This window comes from Ylistrum balloti, unplaced genomic scaffold (assembly GCF_031769215.1).
Source record: "Ylistrum balloti isolate Yb309-2 unplaced genomic scaffold, AGI_CSIRO_Ybal_v1 Utg369992, whole genome shotgun sequence".
Classification (NCBI taxonomy): Eukaryota; Metazoa; Mollusca; class Bivalvia; order Pectinida; family Pectinidae; genus Ylistrum; species Ylistrum balloti.
In genome coordinates this window covers 298,691-318,237 of record NW_026782074.1, presented here as the reverse complement: position 1 = coordinate 318,237, position 19,547 = coordinate 298,691, and the positions used below count along the sequence as shown (strand labels likewise).

General features: G+C 35.0%; 1 protein-coding gene across 1 annotated transcript; it reads left to right on the top strand.

Annotated features, from left to right (window-relative positions):
• The first annotated feature begins 406 nt into the window (after positions 1-406).
• Positions 407-18,616, top strand: LOC132547980 (copine-3-like). The gene is made up of 16 exons (XM_060211796.1): positions 407-601; positions 709-788; positions 1,941-2,053; positions 3,009-3,133; positions 4,518-4,618; positions 5,257-5,334; positions 11,136-11,201; positions 12,504-12,593; positions 13,474-13,552; positions 14,338-14,394; positions 14,822-14,995; positions 16,651-16,803; positions 17,157-17,267; positions 17,671-17,796; positions 17,976-18,177; positions 18,414-18,616. The coding sequence occupies exons 1-16, from the start codon at positions 407-409 to the stop codon at positions 18,614-18,616; spliced, it is 1,953 nt and encodes a 650-aa protein (XP_060067779.1).
• The last annotated feature ends 931 nt before the right edge of the window (positions 18,617-19,547 follow it).

Here is a 19,547-nt window from a genome sequence, read left to right as displayed (position 1 = left end):
CTAAACTGCTAAAACTAATATTTTCAGGCATGCTTTCCACTCACGGTGATAATGGTAATGGTATTTGTGCAATAAACATGTCGAAAACCATCCACAATCAATGTTCATTCATTAATAATTTGTTGTCATTAATAGGGTGACAGGAAAGCTGATACCGATACTCAAGACATCCGTATTACGGATACGTGACAAGTGAAGTACTGTAGATGCTGAACAGATGATGTAATTATCTGGTTAACAACGGTGGTCAGATGTCACGTGTTAAAGAGACTCCCAGATAAACGACAGGGATGAACATGAATCTCACCGGAATGACATCTCACTTTCGTCTGGTTCTATCAACAATATGTGTCACTTAGCAACTCGATAAGGTACCCGGAAGTGCCGATTTCGTTGAAGTGTCGCCATGGCAACGGATCTTGACCATCTGCTGACCTCTATGAGGGGGATGAAGGTCGAGCTGATGATCAGCTGTACGGACTTAGTGGACCTCGATACCTTCACAAAGTCCGATCCGATGTGTGTTCTCTTCGTCAAGTCCATGGGTAAATGGGTCGAATACGACCGTACTGAGTCCATCAAAAACACCCTAAACCCAAAGGTAAGGCGCTCTTAATATATATATTGAGGTAGCGCTAACAAAAAAACATCAAATGAAGAACAACATATATATGTATATAAACTGATTACTATTACTTTATATTTCAGTTTGAAAAGTCCTTTGTTATTGAGTTTGATCCAAGAACATACCAATACATGCGATTTTCTGTCTACGATATCGACTACAAGTAGGTACCATGTGTGTCACATTTCTTTGTGCAAAATGAGTATCTATTCCTCTGTCAAGAATTTGTAGAGAGATGAAGGTGATGCTTTCAACAAATGTCATGTTCAGAGATAGAAGATGGAAATATTAAAAAAAATTATCGATAAAATCATGAAATGATTTAATCTAAATTCTAGAAAGGGTTGTCTTAGAAAAAAAGTTTTAATAATCATTTTTATATTCACTGTCACAAAGCAATTTGCGTAACTTGTCACTATGATTATACATTGAGGTCCCTACGAGAGGGTTATTGAGTTGGTAATGAATTCCGCCATGCTTTGTTTAGAGCCTTGCCGTAACGGTGACGTGTAACTTTCCTCGTTCATAGAAAGCAACTAAAGCATTTTTCGCATCACCGTGGAATTTTTCCACGAGAAAAAGGATTATATCCTAAAAATGATTTATGGTTGCCGATATACTTATCAGTGATTCTCCTATCTGATGTATTCCTTTCAGACGGTTATTTCAATGCCCTTCCGGTATTTACCAAGTCTGACATCAAATTATTATCCGGTGTCTCCGGAATACTTCTCAGGTCTTAACGCTGATTTTGACTAATCATTCTATGGAGAATCCTTTCATTATTCCGTCATTTAGATGTCCTCGGGTGATCTGAAGTAAGAGATGGGTACTGAAAGATAATGCTTTCGGTGGCTTTTTATAATATAGTACGTGTTTGTCCTGTTGAGTTACTCTATCCGAATATCAACATTCTTCAATTGCTTCTTATTTTCTTGTTGATCTGTGCGGTATCGCATGTTTGCATAGTGCAAAGTGAGGCAAGCCTTGAGTGCAATACAAGACTTTCCTATAAGAATTGTGTGGAATTGAAAGAGTTGATATAATACATCAGGCCAGAGACACTCACAGACGATATAACGCAACAAATAGAGTTGCTAACATGCATGATTGCAAAGTATTGGATTGGAAGAGAAATTTAGACACAGACAAATCGTAATGGTCTGCCCAGCTTAAATTTCACACTGAATTTAACAAGCAATACACGATCAATTTTTTATTCGAAATTCAGTGTTGATTCAGAAATTAATGTTATGGCACTACATGTGAAATAGTTATAACAAGAGGTGTAATTCTCATTTTCCTTTTTAACCAGTAATTCCAAGTTAGAACTACAAGACTATGTGGGATGCGTGGATCTTAACTTCATGGATCTCATCAACGCCAAAGAAACTATGTATACCTGTAATAAAATACTTCGAGTTCAAGGTAAGACATATCATTGACAGGGTAAACAGAAAACATGAATATATATAAATACTTCGAGTTCAAGGTAAGACATATCATTGACAGGGGTAAACAGAAAACATATATAAATACTTCGATATATATAATATATATAAATACTTCGAGTTCAAGGTAAGACATATCATTGACAGGGGTAAACAGAAAACATGAATATATATAAATACTTCGAGTTCAAGGTAAGACATATCATTGACAGGGAAAACAGAAAACATGAATATATATAAATACTTCGAGTTCAAGGTAGGATATATCATTGACAGGGGTAAACAGAAAACATGAATATATATAAATACTTGATTCACTCGCAAACAGGGTATTTGAAAATGACTTGTAACACAAATTACGACAAAAAACAAAATATTAAATCCAGGGAGTTCTAAATGTGGAAGAGTCCCATGATCTGCAGCAGACTGAATCGCCTGTCATAGAAAATTTCTTCTGTCTTACATCAGCTCACGAGCAAACTAAACTAATACCTAATGTGATTGAAAGTGGTAAATTTTTGAAGACCCATGTAAATAGTGGTTTCATCAACAGAGACGGAATTAGAGGACAGTTTAGAGGCGAAAAACACTGCCTTGTCGCCATTTTAACAGCGTTGATTTTCAAGTTGATTAAACAATCAGAGAAAAGATATAACCACACGCAGTGTTTGGGGTTGAAATAGGGACTGGCTTTATAACGTTGTAACTGGATACACAGAAACAAAAAAAGCATTATACATTTAATTCGTTTTAAAAGAAAATATTCTAATGTAATAGTACAATGTATCAGGCCAAACATTCTAACGTGGAGAAATTGAAAACTGATATAGTGGAACCAGATGGGTATATATTGTGATATTACATATCTGTCTTATAGAGTTTCTCTTTGTATCCGGTTAATTATCACAAACATTTATTGCTTTCTCTTTTAGAATCTTCTAAACCCCGGGGAACTATCAGCATTACGTCGGAGCTCATGGCGGTAACACGCGATACAGTCAATATACACGTGGCCGCTCGTAAACTTGATAAGTCGAAGGGCATGTTCTCTAAAAAGGTGAGTACATATCAAAATAATGTTACTTTTTATGGCATAGATACAAGAATAAACTTGGTACGAATCTAAAGGGCGTTAGTCGGTATGATTAGTATTTAAAAATAGTCTTGAGAAACAAATCGATTTTATGTATAAAACTGACGGAATTTTATTAACCATTATTCTGGTCCAATGATTGACATTGTGAAGCATTTAAATTTACAGTCGACATGATGTGATATAAAAACTTTAATTGAAAAATATACGGAATTCATTTAAAATTACAAAATATTGTAATCGAACTATCTGTAAATAGATAAAAAATATCATGAATTCTGATATTCTGAATTGGTTACGGCGTACGAATTGAACTACCTCAAACACTCGCGTCTACACTGAAGTTTCTAGAATGAAAGTATGGATATAGTTTGCTCCAAAGATGGGATCGTACAATTTTGTTCCATATATATATGTGTGTGTGTAGATATAAGGTTAAAAATATCTCGAGCGAGTAATAATGCCCTGTCATGAAGATCTTTATTATTGATTTCAAAGAAACTGAAGGGTTAAAAAGAGATAACGATGATAATCAGGAAACAAAGAGGATTGAGTGCTGTCTATTCCAGAGAAATTACAGAGAATATTAAGCTTTTTGGAAAGAGACATTTCTGATGTGATTATAATATGACAAAGGACAGTGGTATCATTAACAATTTAATGAATGTTATCGTAGTATGTCTACAGTGAAATGTCATTGTAGTTTTATAGCCAGTAAATAGGGATTTTTAGGATTGGTTATACATAATGTCGGATATCGATGTAACATATAAACAAGCGCTAATTGTAACTAAGACCGTTACATATGTCCCCCAAACACATCCGCAATCGTTATTGATGTACACACGGATTCATACGTAATGTGATTAAAAAACGAAACGATATTTGCTTTTCACCACATTATTCGTCTATATGCAAATTCATGTAGCAGCCATTTTGTCAAAGAGGAAAATCCATCATCATTGTTTTGTCAGACCACACCTCTGTACAGACTTTTCTTTAAAAATATGTAAATTTCAACCAGTCAGAAGCTCCGCTCGTCGGTCATTTTGTTAAATCAGAAAATGAACTCCATAATTGTATTCTTGATGTCATAAAATACATACGCACTACTTTTCCTTTAAAAATCGGACGTTTAAATTTTAACCAATCAGAAGTTGCTATATGGTGGCCATCTTGTCAACTCCGAAAACGGTCACAGACTTTTACATACTTTTCTATACATAAGTACCTGTAAAATTTAATTAATGTACTTTCTTGCGCAGTACAAATTCTGTAATTAAATATGCATCAAAATATTCTATATTACAATCCTAAGGTTATTAGTTCATGTTTCCTGTCTTAATAGCACGATGTTTACCTGGAGATTTCTAAGGAATTATCACGTGACTCGGGGAACTTCCAACCCGTGTATCGCACAGATGTCTACCCAAAATCAAACAAACCCAGGTATGTCACACACTGTTACATGTAAGGATCACTCAATATACAAAGCTATAGGTTACGTCTACTCCCCATTTATTAAGAAGCTTCAAATGGTAACGGTGTGATACCTATCAAAGTTTATACAGTGGATGGAATTGCATTTCAGTTTTGAAATGATACACATGGAAGTAAACTGTTATAAGGAGGAAGCACATTGTTATGTGTCATTGTCTTATAAATTTGACATTCTCCTCCATTCACGTCATGTTTTTTATTATAATGTTTTACTTTTGAGCTTGCTTATTTCTCTTTCTTGCGTGTATCATTCTATGAACACCCAGCTCATTTCAGCAGGATATATGTGTAGCTGATGAGCGGGGGTCTGTACTGATTTAGCATAAATGCTCTAGATGGCATTTGGCGGGACTCTCGTATATCGTTCAGTAAGACAGCCACCAGCTTCTTCACAATGACTCTGGCGTTTTATGTGCTTTATTAAACTTAATTAACATACAAATCACTTTGTAGCTTTTTGGAAAAAGTGTCTTGTCCAAGGACACAGCCATAAACATAGCCTTAGCTATCACAGAAAACACAACCCTACGAGTAAGAAGAACACACACGATCGCAATTGTCAATGTTCTTCTGGTTCTCTCGAATAGGTGGCGACCATTCTCGTTTAATCTTCAGAAGCTTTGCAACAATGACTGGACGAGAAATTTGAGGCTTTCTTGCTATAGGTAGGTAAAATTGTACGGAAGTTAAGATGTACATTGTAAAATATTCCATTACAAGAGTTTGATCACAGGAATTTCCTTAATGTATAGCTTATTGTTACTAGAAGATGGAATCTCTCGTTAAATGTGATTATCAACAATTTCACGGTGGAGAGAGAATTATTTATACCGCATTTCAAATTTAGATTTATTAACCAATGAATATTGCTGACGAAATATGATATTAAGATGTGTTAAGATATGTCTGTCTCTTCAGCTCTGTTTATATTCTTATTCATACGTTTCAACTGTATCCAGTGTTCCCTTTTATCATTTCGGACAGATTCTCAGTCTGCACACATTATATTATCCTTCTTTTCACCAATCAATGCGATATTTGAGTGAAACCATTAGTTTTCATAAATATCATCTCAGCATATTTTGTTGTCAATATATAATTTTTTTTCAAACGCTTATTGCATCACTGTGAAACAGGAAGAAAAATCATGTACCACAATCAGTGGCAGGTCCCAAAGGGTAGGTCTTAGAGTGGGTTCGTTACTAATACGTTCTTTTTCACGTAGTTCACTCATCTTTATACTTCTGTCTCCTTTTTATCCAACATATGTTTTCCCCATTTTATCCTGTGTGATCCTGCATGATATTATTGTGTTGGTGGACTGGAAGTCTCGCATGTCGCACCGTAAGACCATGTTATCTTCGTAATCAGACTACAGTATGTAGGATGTCTTAACTACAATATGCCCTCGATTGACGATGAGGTGTAAAGACCTTACTGAGCTAGGTAACATTAAAACTATATAACCTTACTGTGTTGGGTAGCATTACGACTATAAGACCTCGCTGTGATTGTTGACATTTAGACTATCTGACTCTGCTGTTTGGTTAATGTGAAGACTATAAAACCTCGCTGTGCTTATTGACATTAAGACTATATGACCTGACTGTGTTTGGTGATATTAAGACTATATGACCTTACTGTGTTGGGTGACAATAATATATTACCTCATTGTGTTGGTTGACATTAAGACTATATGACCTTACTGTGTTGTGTGATATTAAGACGTTATGACCTTACTGTGTTGGGTGTTATTAAGACTATATGACCTTACTGTGTTGGGTGTTATTAAGACTATATGACCTCACTGTGTTGTGTGATATTAAGACTATATGGTCTTACTGTGTTGGGTACTATCAAGACGTTATGACCTTACTGTGTTGGGTGATATTAAGACGTTATGACCTTACCGTGTTGGGTGATATCAAGACGTTATGATCTTACTGTGTTGGGTACTATCAAGACGTTATGACCTTACTGTGTTGTGTGTTATGACCTTACTGTGTTGTGTGATATTAAGACGTTATGACCTTACTGTGTTTGTGTGATATCAAGACGTTATGACCTTACTGTGTTGGGAGATATTAAGACGTTATGACCTTACTGTGTTGGTTGACATTAAGACTATATGACCTCACTGTGTTGGGTACTATCAAGACGTTATGACCTTACTGTGTTGTGTGATATTAAGACGTTATGACCTTACTGTGTTGTGAGATATTAAGACGTTATGACCTTACTGTGCTGTGTGATATTAAGACGTTATGACCTTACTGTGCTGTGTGATATTAAGACGTTATGACCTTACTGTGTCGGGTGTTATTAAGACATTATGACCTTACTGTGTTGGGTGATATTAAGACTATATAACCTCACTGTGTGAGGTGATGATCAGACATTATGACCTTACTGTGTTGGGTGATATTAAGACTATATAACCTCACTGTGTCAGGTGATGATCAGACATTATGACCTTACTGTGATGAGTGATTAATATCAGGCCACCAATTCTCCCCTAACCTCACTTCACATATTGTAAAACATGAATGAAGCATTGGAATTGGTGTTACTGTTTCACTATTGAACATGTTTCGAGCCGATGTAATTTAACCACGAAATTTTCATGTTTCTACCTCTAGATTTCTAAATACAATTCTGTATTTTGTAATTTGTCTATTTCACATAGTTCTTATCATTACTTTGTTGCATCGGATATCTTGCTTCGGAATGTTTTTTTTTTTTTTTTTTTTTTTGTATTAAAAAGAATTATATCGCTTTCGTGAGAATATAACCTATTTGGACATTTTTTTACTTCTACTTCAAAAGGAACATATATTGAATATGGTATGTTAATCTTGGTGAATGTATTAAAATGTGTTTAATATTTCATCATTCGGTAAGTATAAGGTTATGCATTGCATGGCACCGACAATCACTCACGGGATGTCACTTTTAACAGCGGTTATAGAGCTACAATACAGTTACAGTGTTTGAGGTCTCTCTCCAAAGTGCTAGAGACACTACTGTAAGAGCTGTATCGTTAGGTCTGTTACAATATTTTAACGAAGTTTTATTATTTTCAGTAAAAAATGTAAAATACACTGCCTTAAAATGTAAATTATCAAATTTGTGAATAACATTGGAACATTGAAAGCATATATAAAATGATAAACATCATCACGTGCGTAAAATACTTGTAATTGTTTAGGCTTGTATCTTTAAGAGGTTCTGTTAATATACAGAAAACGACTTAACTAGAGGAAAATGTTCGATTATGTAATAAACCAGCAAGTCCATGTTTTGGAAAGCATCAACATATAACACACTCAACAACTTGATTACCTGTTCAATACATCGCCATCAACATAAGGTTGATTTGAGGAAAATCGTTTTGAAACTTTCATGATCAGCATTAGATTAGGATTAAGAAATGTTTGAAAAATCCTTTTTTAAAAAATGTTAAAATGTATATCAAAATCAATTAATGTTTATCTGTGGTAAATACCTAAATATATAAATAACAACAAAAACGGTGATTATTTTTTAGAAATCATTTATTTATCACACCAATTACAAGTTTATCAGTGGAAACATGCTTGGTATATAAAAATGTACAGTTAATTCTAGTATAACCAGTAATAAGTAAACATGCGTCAAAACAGTTCTGTTTGCAAAAATGAATAATTTAACATTACAAACAGCAACACGGTATTTTTAGAAATAATATTCGATTTGTCTGGTGACGGATAAAACATACGTACACACAAAAGCATTCAACAATAACGTGTCATATCCTGGTTACTCTTTTGGTCCACCAAATTAAATTATCATGTTGCAATACTTTTTTAACAGGTGTTCTTTATTCCTATTAATGTTATAAAAGTGTATTTATCACCCGCGGTGCTACGTGATACGACCATGTCATCAATATCGTAAGACAGATGACGACACTGCTGTGACGTCTTAATTTAGTTTCACCTTGATGATGGTATATGATTCTCTCGGCAGTGAAAAATGTTCGAAATAGGCTTGTCATCTAACTTAATTTGAGAGTTTTCATTTATTTTTCAGACAAAAGGGTTTTGTGATCAATAGAATCTTACACTCGTGCTGGCGTTATGTGGAATTTATTTATTATTTGATTAATCCCATATTACATTGGAACTCGGTCGGTCATCTATATGTATATTGATTTAAATTTGATGACTTGTACGTGGTATATGTATTAATTCGATTTCGACTGATCCGTTTGTACAGACTTCTACCTAAGGACAAGGATGGAGCGTAAGTCAATATTGAATAATAATATCGATGTTATATACTTGCTATGCCTGTGCATGTCGCCTACTCTATCGCGGGGTACCGGAATACTCGTTGCATCCTGTTAAACATGTGATTTCTTATGTGTATGTGCTCATCAGTAATTACCGAAATCATAAGACATTATCACATGCAATCACTTTCATTGCCACCTACACAACCTGGATATATGTGGTACAGCAGATTAACTAATTGATATGTTTTATACACAGATATTTGTTGTTGATGTTGAGGGCAGATTCACATTTGAGACTCCTTGCAAGTACAACCATCCTTAACTCTAGAAAATAACTTGCCGAAAATTGGTTCTTAAAAGGCATTTATCAGCTGTTTATTCATTTATAGAGATAAATTTAAACTTTATTTATTTTACAATTGCGAAACAAACTAACAAGCTAATTAATCACTCTTGTTAGCCTGGATGGAAGCGCGCGGAACTACCCAGGGGGAAACCCACGTGGTCGGGCAGGTGACCCCAACGCTTTTCACGTCCGTTTCGGGAATCGAACCCCGGACGGCTAGGTGAAAGACGAGTGCGTTATCACTGCGCTAACCGAGCACCCAATAGCAATTTTCTGACGATAAGAAATGCCTGCATTTTTATGACAATTAGTCTTCCTACCTGACTTTGAACTGTCTTCATAAAGCATGTTCAGATAAAACATGACAATGGTCTCGTGTATGTTTCATAACCAGTGAACCCATTTTCATTACAAACGAAACATATATCGGTAACATTTATAAAGTCATAATTGAATGTCTGCAAGATGACCAATATTTACATAATATGACGGGTATAAACAGTAACACATTCGTCATACGCCCATAATATTACATATATATGACATGTAAACAGAGTAACCCACTCGTCATTTACCTACAATATTACACATGTAATATGACGTTCATTCAAAGCAATCCATTTGTCATACACCCATAATGTGACATTTATATGACCCTTCATTATTGGGTATCAATTGTATTTTTCCTAGTGAACGTACCTTTAGGAAATAATGTCTATACTGCTAATGAGTTCTTATACAGAAGTAATGATGATTATTAAACGGATATATCTATGTAATACTACACAGTGACCTGTAGCATGCAGATGTTATATTCATTCGTTGATATTATAGAACGGAAATAACATACATCTGATCTGGGTTGTATTAGTTATGAGGGCTCTAGCCTGCTGATATATGACGAATGCATGTATTTGCTTACCAGCATGCTTGGGACATTAATATGATTGTACGTTATTTACGTGTAAACTATGTAGCGAAGGCTTCCTATAAACTATTAATTCAAAATGTGAAATCGTCATTGAATTTCTTACTTTTTAACTTCAGCCCATTGCTGATGGTGTTTTTAAGTTTTTGTTATAATTTTCACCTGCATGACAAAATCCTTTCTGACCCTTTTCCTGCCAATTATAGCATACATAAACAAGAATTAACGAATGGTATTGAACCATTCTCTGCATAATTGTTTAATATATACATTGCGCCATCAAAAATCTAGGCATTTTATTTTGACTTCTCACGAGAAATAGAAATTTATTTCCTGAAAGTAATGAATTTGTCATTGATAATTAAATGTACTTTCGAACATACTTCGCCTTCTTGAATTAACTGGTAGGATCAAGTAATGAATGTATTTCTGAACAAAATACCCACACGATATAGCTAAAAAGTTACTGAGATTCTGCGTGAAGATCTGAGGTGCTTTTCGTTTGAATCTTTCAACCAGTGATGTTTTTGTTTTGAAGAAGCTGAGATGTTGCGCTGACATGGTTGTGTCCAAGGGCAAGAAATCTGAACTTCATTGCTCTGGATGACATGAAGCAAGTCTCCCGTATTGTAATCAATAAAATAGCTACTACAATATCAAAATGACCTTGGCTGTCCACGGGGCGACAAACCCTACAAACCAACATATTTGCTGAAATTCGAAATATCGACGTCTGTCTGTATAGAGTGCCGAGATGATACTTCGGTGACATTGCGCCATGTTAAAACCTGCAAGACAATACTTTTGAGAAAGTTTACCAAGATATCACCGATTCTTATCAGCAACACAAATTATTAATATTTACTTATAGTTATTATTTAAGTGTAGATGAAATATGAAAACATATTTTTTTCAGTGGACAGAAGTTTGAATTGATTGGCGATGTGTCAACTACATTGGCGGAGCTTCATAAACAAGACACGTAAGTTCCATTAATAGTCCATTCCTGTGCCAGGATAGAAACCATACACAGGTCCATTAAAGAAAACATCGCTTGGCGATCAGGGCCGTATTGATAACCTCATATTATCTAGTCATTGATAAGTCGTGTTTATTTCACAGAATCAAATTAATATACTTTACCAGTTGCTGCTGTATTCCATCTCTTACTCTAATTTCATTTAGAATGTGACATATCTATATATATATTGTGTGTTCCGATTCATATGCATACAAATTTTTGTGTATATGTGGATGTTTCTCTCCTGGCTGTTTGTGTTCTAAGAAGTTGTTGGTATTCGATGTTATTGTCAATATGATTTCTAGTTAAATTTGTGGTTTGATCCAATTTTTACGCATCAATTAATAATATACACTGTATCGTGACATTGTGAATATAAACACATACACTACGAGTATTATTGTCAGGCAATGTTAACAACGTTTTCTTACTAAAATATCACAAACTTATCATGGTACAATGTCATTTCCATCAGATATTATCGCTCTTTACAACGGGCTAACCTTAGAAACGAGAAACACTTTCACAGAGGGCGTGTAATGTAGACCGTACTCCCGGATGGCGCATTTTATTCAATGTATTAAATATAGAGGCGAATGCACCTCCTCATCTGTATTTTCACATTAATTTCGATAGCTTGTATTTCCTCACTCACCTATAACCACTGTCGAGTCCCAGAAGGACAAAACAGTTGACCGATTTACTTGATAAGTTGGCAGTTTTGTATCCTACTCTATATTTGCTCTAATCACTTGTCTCTGGTATAATCCTTTGACAATTCTGTATCTTATTCTGTATTTACTCTAATCACTTGTCTCTGGTATAATCCTTTGACAATTCTGTATCTTATTCTTGGTATAATCCTTTGACAATTCTGTATCCTACTCTATATTTGCTCTAATCACTTGTCTCTGGTATAATCCTTCTTCTGTGTCACTTGTCTCTGGTATAATCCTTTGACAATTCTGTGTCCTACTCTATATTTACTCTAATCACTTGTCTCTGGTATAATCCTTTGACAATTCTGTGTCCTACTCTATATTTACTCTAATCACTTGTCTCTGGTATAATCCTTTGACAATTCTGTATCTTATTCTATATTTGCTCTAATCACTTGTCTCTGGTATTGTTCTTTGACAATTCTGTATCTTATTCTATATTTACTCTAATCACTTGTCTCTGGTATAATCCTTTGAGTCGGCGATCAAATAATAACTCAGCACAACGTTTTTCTCATTTCTTTCTTTTGTTGACGTCATACAGGACAAGAAAAGACAGCTTTATTACACTGCCACTAACGAATCCGAAAGACCAGAATAAACACAAGTGGGACTTGCGCATCATCAAGTTTAGGTAGGTTTCTGGCAAGATAAGTCAACTCAAAACACGTAATGCTATAATCATATTAATTGTGTCTTGCAATGAAATTGTATTTAAATCGTTATATTGGTAAGTAGGAGGTCTTTGAAATAACGCTTTATCACAATTTTTGTTATAAAGTTTGCAACATTAGCTGATTTTCTCGAAGAAACGACATCTTATTAGAAATGGTTGGTATATTTGACAGGCAATGTCTTTGCCTGTGCATAAATCTTGTCCAGAATATTTGGCAGTAGCGTCTAATCTACTCCTTGTTAACCTCAGAGTATTTCATTAAAACTACATGTCTAGTTTTACTTCGTTTTACATAAAACTGGCAGGGCCCTGTTATAATCAGCATACATTGTCATTGTGTAATTAGGAAAAGTCTTACGTAATATTCATCAATACCTCATTATTTAAATATTGGACAACATATTAAGCATATGGTTTCTAAACAGTATTTTTTTATATTGCTGGTGCCAAATTGGCTTCTTCAGCAACGTTCATTCGACAACTCGCAGATAAGTTCAAATAATATTGTCTCGAGAAAATGTCCAAGATCTACTGTCTGAGACCCGGAAACGCATGTCTTGTTGTCTGTTGATTATTTGACACCGGGTCATGGGAACTGCAATTTTCACGGGGTTTCATCAGATCTGCATGTTTCAAGGTCTGATCAGATTGAAAGTATCATAAGATTACGTTCTACATATCATCGATCTGGAAAACAGGGTCAAGGGTCACAATGGACAGTTCGTGTGTTAGGTATATGTCTTTGTTCAATTTGTAGTTATATGTTGTTATAATTGTAGAATTTATGTCTTGATTTCTTCTTTGTTTGATAACATGATTATTTATTTGTTATTTGTAGAGTTGACAGACAGCATACTCTAATCGACTACCTCCGCGGGGGTTTACACCTGAATCTCATGATCGCAATTGACTTCACGGTCAGTCGATATGTATATCATAACTGTTATACCTTATAGATTGTTGATGTGATTCACCCCTGTTATAGTGTTAGGTAAAATGTTATTCTGGTTACATAAATTTGAATAAAAACTGATGATTTCCTAAGTTAAAATGTGAAAATTATTTCATTTATAATTTTTTTATTGACGAAACGAATGTCAAATGTCAAATGTCAAATGTGGAGAAAATACAGCTATTTTCTTATGTCAGAAACTATACAAGATAGTGTTCATAAAACTCTACCTACCTAAAAGTACACCATATTTACTAGACTTTATACCATAAATACCAGTTATCGGAATGGTTCGATATAAATACGGGTTATCAGAATGGTTATATAAGAATACAAGTTACCAGAATGGTTATGTATAACCTAATAGTCTTGGCGACAATGGTTATATAAATGTCCATCCGATAATGCAAACTGAAAATATCTAGTTATTTGCAATAAATGGATGACGTGACTCATGGCCTTGGTTCCAGCTCTAATGAAGTGTTCATGTGTTTACGGATTCTTTCATGACAAGCCTTTAATTGGAATTCGTCAGAATGTGATCGTCATGTGACATTGTCACTAAACAGCCTCAGGCGGGAGCAGTTTATCGTATCGAATGGTTTCCTGTTCTGACTAACGAAATTAGACTGTTTTATCTGATAACTGGTCATCCCCACGAACTTGTTGATCAAAACTAGCGAAATCATTGTAATTTCTTGTTTAGCTGGCATGAACGATGTTAGAACTAATTTTATTTCTATTTTGCAGGCCTCTAATGGAAGTCTTAACGATATTTACTCGCTCCATAACATACGGGACTTGAATGTAAGTTTCCCTCTCAGTTTCTGATTGACTTCATCGTATGTGTGATTACAGTATTAAGGCCCAATATACATTCACCAGTAATGACGCTGACATAATTTATTAATTGGATCCCCGTTAATAGGGTCTTTAGAGTTCAAACAGTTCAGACAGTATTACAGTCCGTAATTGATGGACGACTTCCATCCAATTCTATAGATATACTGAGCAGTGTTTAAGACATAAATGACGCAGTTGATATTGTAAAATTCGATGCAAAATCACGTTGTTTTCGATTTTGTAGTTAACTTCGCAATATTGTTTCATGAGAAATATCCGCACGCCAGACAGCATCAATTTATCATAATTAAAAATGGGGAAAAATCCTTTTTATTGCTTACTATTTATTCTTTTACATACTGTGTTGAGAAGTATGCGTCTTTCCTTTCAGTCGAACCCGTATCTACACATTCTAGAGACAGTCGGTAGGGTGATTTCAGACTGTAATTTTGATAGGAAGGTGGCGCTGTACGGGTTTGGCGCCAAATGGAATGAAAAAGAGTATCCGTCACATTGCTTCCCGCTCTCAGGTGACAAGACCTCGCCGTACATGCGAGACATTGAGGTAAGAAATATGACGTCATAACCAAATGATGGTGAAGAAAGTAAGAACAGGTTTTCAGTAATCGTTTGGTTTAATTTAGTCAAGAAATTCCATAAGGATAATGCTTTTCCGTCAGTTGACGTAAACCAAGGAACATGGTCGTCACGTTCTACACTAGATTCCGGTAATGTAATTACACCGAGTGCCCATAACACTAGAACGTACCTTTTCTCTATATAATGAGGTTTATTCCCCAAAAATCACCCAACTTCGGAAATTATCTCAGATACAAAACATTGTCAATATGAATATGTGGTCCGTTTTTCAGTCAATATCTTTATACACATCGTTAAGTCAGTATCCTATTGAATACACAGATCAGTCAATATCCTATGAGTTACACCTGTAGGTTAATATCCAAATATACAGGTCACTAAATATCTTAATATACACGTCGGTTAATATCCTAATATTCAGGCAATTCAATCTCCTTATGCACATATCAGTTAATATCCTAATATACAGTCCATTCAATGTCCTAATACACACATCAGTAAATATCCTAATATACAGGCCATTCAATATCCTAATACACACATCAGTAAATATCCTAATATACAGGCCACGCAATATCCTAATACACACATCAGTAAATATCCTAATATACAGACTACTCAATGTCCTAATGTACAGACAAACCCAATGTCCTAATGCACACGTCAGTAAATATCCTAATATACAGGCCATTCAATATCCTAATGCACACGTCAGTATATATCCTAATATACAGACAAACCCAATGTCCTAATGCACACGTCAGTAAATATCCTAATATACAGACTACTCAATGTCCTAATGTACAGACAAACCCAATGTCCTAATGCACACGTCAGTAAATATCCTAATATACAGGCCATTCAATATCCTAATGCACACGTCAGTAAATATCCTAATATACAGACTACTCAATGTCCTAATGTACAGACAAACCCAATGTCCTAATGCACACGTCAGTAAATATCCTAATATACAGGCCATTCAATATCCTAATGCACACGTCAGTATATATCCTAATATACAGACAAACCCAATGTCCTAATGCACACGTCAGTAAATATCCTAATATATAGACTACTCAATGTCCTAATGTACAGACAAACCCAATGTCCTAATGCACACGTCAGTAAATATCCTAATATACAGGCCATTCAATATCCTAATGCACACGTCAGTAAATATCCTAATATACAGACTACTCAATGTCCTAATGTACAGACAAACCCAATGTCCTAATGCACACGTCAGTAAATATCCTAATATACAGGCCATTCAATATCCTAATGCACACGTCAGTAAATATCCTAATATACAGACTACTCAATGTCCTAATGTACAGACAAACCCAATGTCCTAATGCACACGTCAGTAAATATCCTAATATACAGGCCATTCAATATCCTAATGCACACGTCAGTATATATCCTAATATACAGACAAACCCAGTGTCCTAATGCACACGTCAGTAGATGTCCTAATATACAGACAAACTCAATGTCCTAATGCACACGTCAGTAAATGTCCTAATATACAGGCCACGCAATGTCCTAATATACACATCTGTTAATTAAAACGCCCATAAACCCTGAAGTTATTTCGTATTGATGTAAATTATACAGGAAGTGATCCGAAAGTACAAGGACATCCTTCCTGTTCTGACGTTTTCCGGTCCGACTATGCTGGCCCCTATAATAGACAAGGCAGTAGCACTGGAGGAAAGTCAGAACTCCTCCAGGGAAAACCATGTGTACAGTGTACTTCTCGTTATAACGGTAAGTATTGAGGAGATCTTTATGCGTGGTAACTTTAATTGTCGACAAAGGCTTCAATAAGTAGTGACATTTCGATGGCTAATTTTATTTCATAAGTTTTGATAATATTAATGTTTTCTTAAACTTTTAGGCAGTAATATTTTAAGAAAGAGTTCTTCTTGAGCAAACATAGTCACGTTAGTACCTATCAGAGGTAATCTCGTAATATATTCCATGTCCTTTAAACTAATATGGTTAGAGAAAAAAACCACTTCATATTGAAAAATTGAAGAATACATCAACCAGTTGAAAATATGAAGAGAGTGTTAAACGAACGTGTAACAAACATGCTTAACCTTTGTGCTGTATTTTAGGACGGAGTCATAAATGACATGAACAATGTGATAAAGCGCCTCATAGAAAACAGTCATAGAGCCTTGTCAGTGGTGTTTGTAGGTGTTGGACCAGCTGATTTCTCGCTCATGGTAGGTTTACCTAACATTACCATACTACATTTGATCATTTCATCGTTCTGACGTTGTGTTCAGTTTTACGCATATGAATGGTGGGGAGTGTTAATTAAAATTCGTGTTACATCGATCGTGTTTGAACGAATTCTAGTATGTTTATATTGTCGGGTATGTATTCATGAAAAAAAAATTGTGTCGAAGATGAATTATTTCATTGTTTATTTTGTTCTATTTGACAAGGATACGATTTTAGCAATACAGCAGCGGACATCAGAACAGTATATTTGATAATGTCGAATATATCGCATTGATTTCAGGTAACACGTATACATCTATAGATGTTAGCTAAATACACTACACATTTAGCTTGTTGGCTTCATCATTATCATTGTAATGTGTGTACATTACCTTTCAACAGGAACATTTCAGCGATAATGCTGGTTTACTAAAACTAGAGAAGACAGGAAGGTTTTCAGAGCGTCGCAACACACATTTTCTGCCATATGTGAAGAAAATGGAAGATGCAGAAAGCGACAAGCTGTTGGCAAGTGTCCATCATTTGTTATTGTGATCACAGTAATTATATGTGTCAAAAATAATTTGCTTCCGGTACCGCTTAAGGTGTACTATTAGTTTTGAAGAACAACAGTACCCACTGTTGACCTATGATATAGACTACGGATGAGTTTAAGCCTTTATCTTGATATTTGTTTTATTTTACAGAAACGGGACGTTATGACAGTGTTATCTAAACAGATACTGCAGTTTTATAAGAATGTGGAGCCCAATAAACCTAAACTTCGACGTCACGATCAGCTCAACTCTGTTCCATGGGAGGCCATCTTAGCCACTCCGACCGTCGATGAAGGTGGAAATCTCGCCAGGTCAAAGTCCAGGATCAGCGTCTTGTCTGTCAAACATACGAGTAAGATGTTAACAAATTATAACCCAACAATAGGTACCCGATGATTGTGTTAACCACTGTACTATACCACCGTATTAATGACAGTATGGTCACCTGACATGTTGATAACTTAAGGCAATTTTGTAGTGTAGTTTTGTCATTAAGTGATTTGTTATTAGTAACTAAGGATTTCACATGTAAAATTCCAATTCTGCTAAATGAGATGTAATATCAAGATTTTGAATATTCTTGTATAGGAAATGAGACACTGCAGTATGAGACATTTTATGATGCGATAAGTAACAAGTTGACCTTGATTTTACTTACAGAACCTATGTGTCCAACATGTGGAGCTGCCATTGACGTCAGTAAGTCCGGACGAGATCACACCACTCCTCCCCATTCAAATCAACGACACAGCATGTTCAGTTCCACATTCTCACCTGGTGCCACAATATAACAAACTGAAAAAGACGACTAAAAGCTAGACAGAATGGAAAGTCATCAAATGTTATCAACCAAGTATCATCAACAACTCTTGTACTATATGTCATACAGCATTTTCTCTCTATTACAAATGGTCAAATTAACATGACTTCCGTTAATGATACTTTATGATTCAGCAGATTGGATATCATTCTCTTTACTCCACGTACTGGCCCATCTATATGTCTGTGGTTCAAAGTGAAACAGAAATGGCATTCTGATTATTTTGGAAATTGTGGGCAATTGACATCGCTCGAATGATACGTCATCACCTTGCCAAACAATCACGATATTCAACCTGTAAGAATTCTGTTTATGTAGATTTACTGTGGCGGAAATGGTTTCAATTCTTCTCCATTTTTGTTGCTATTGTTTGTGAATATCAATATCTGCCATGAGCTGTAATAAGTAAATCACCTACCACAAGCACATCAAACGGAATTGAAGTTTCAGGTTCGTGGTATATCAATTCCTTTTCCTGGACAGTCCCGTTACGTGACGCAATGTCTCTACACGAGGTGATGTAATATATATATATAAGTATATTTATATAAATGACGTATTTGTTATTTACATGCACATACCAATCAACTCTTTCATTTTTACCTTTTTAAACCATAGTCTTTTTTTCATCAAATCTGTAAATGTATGTTTATTCATTTTGTAACTGATTTTTCAATAAAAATATTTTTTCAAATTATGATTTATGTGCGTTTTCTTTCATCTTGAAAGGCACACCAATCACACGAACATGATGTCATATAACATCCTCACACAAAAGACACACATATGAATATCACATTTTAATAATTAGATACAGTTAGAAACAGTAGAGCCAAACAATGAATTAATTGTATCATACAACTGTTTCGTCCTTCTTGGACCCGTCAGTGACGTTAAGGACC

Coding starts and splice junctions, on each gene's coding strand:
- LOC132547980 (XM_060211796.1), top strand. CDS start 407: ATGGCAACGGATCTTGACCATCTGCTGACCTCTATGAGGGGGATGAAG. Junction 4,619..5,256: donor CCAAAATCAAACAAACCCAG/GTATGTCACACA, acceptor TCTCTCGAATAG/GTGGCGACCATTCTCGTTTA. Junction 13,553..14,337: donor TGATCGCAATTGACTTCACG/GTCAGTCGATAT, acceptor TCTATTTTGCAG/GCCTCTAATGGAAGTCTTAA.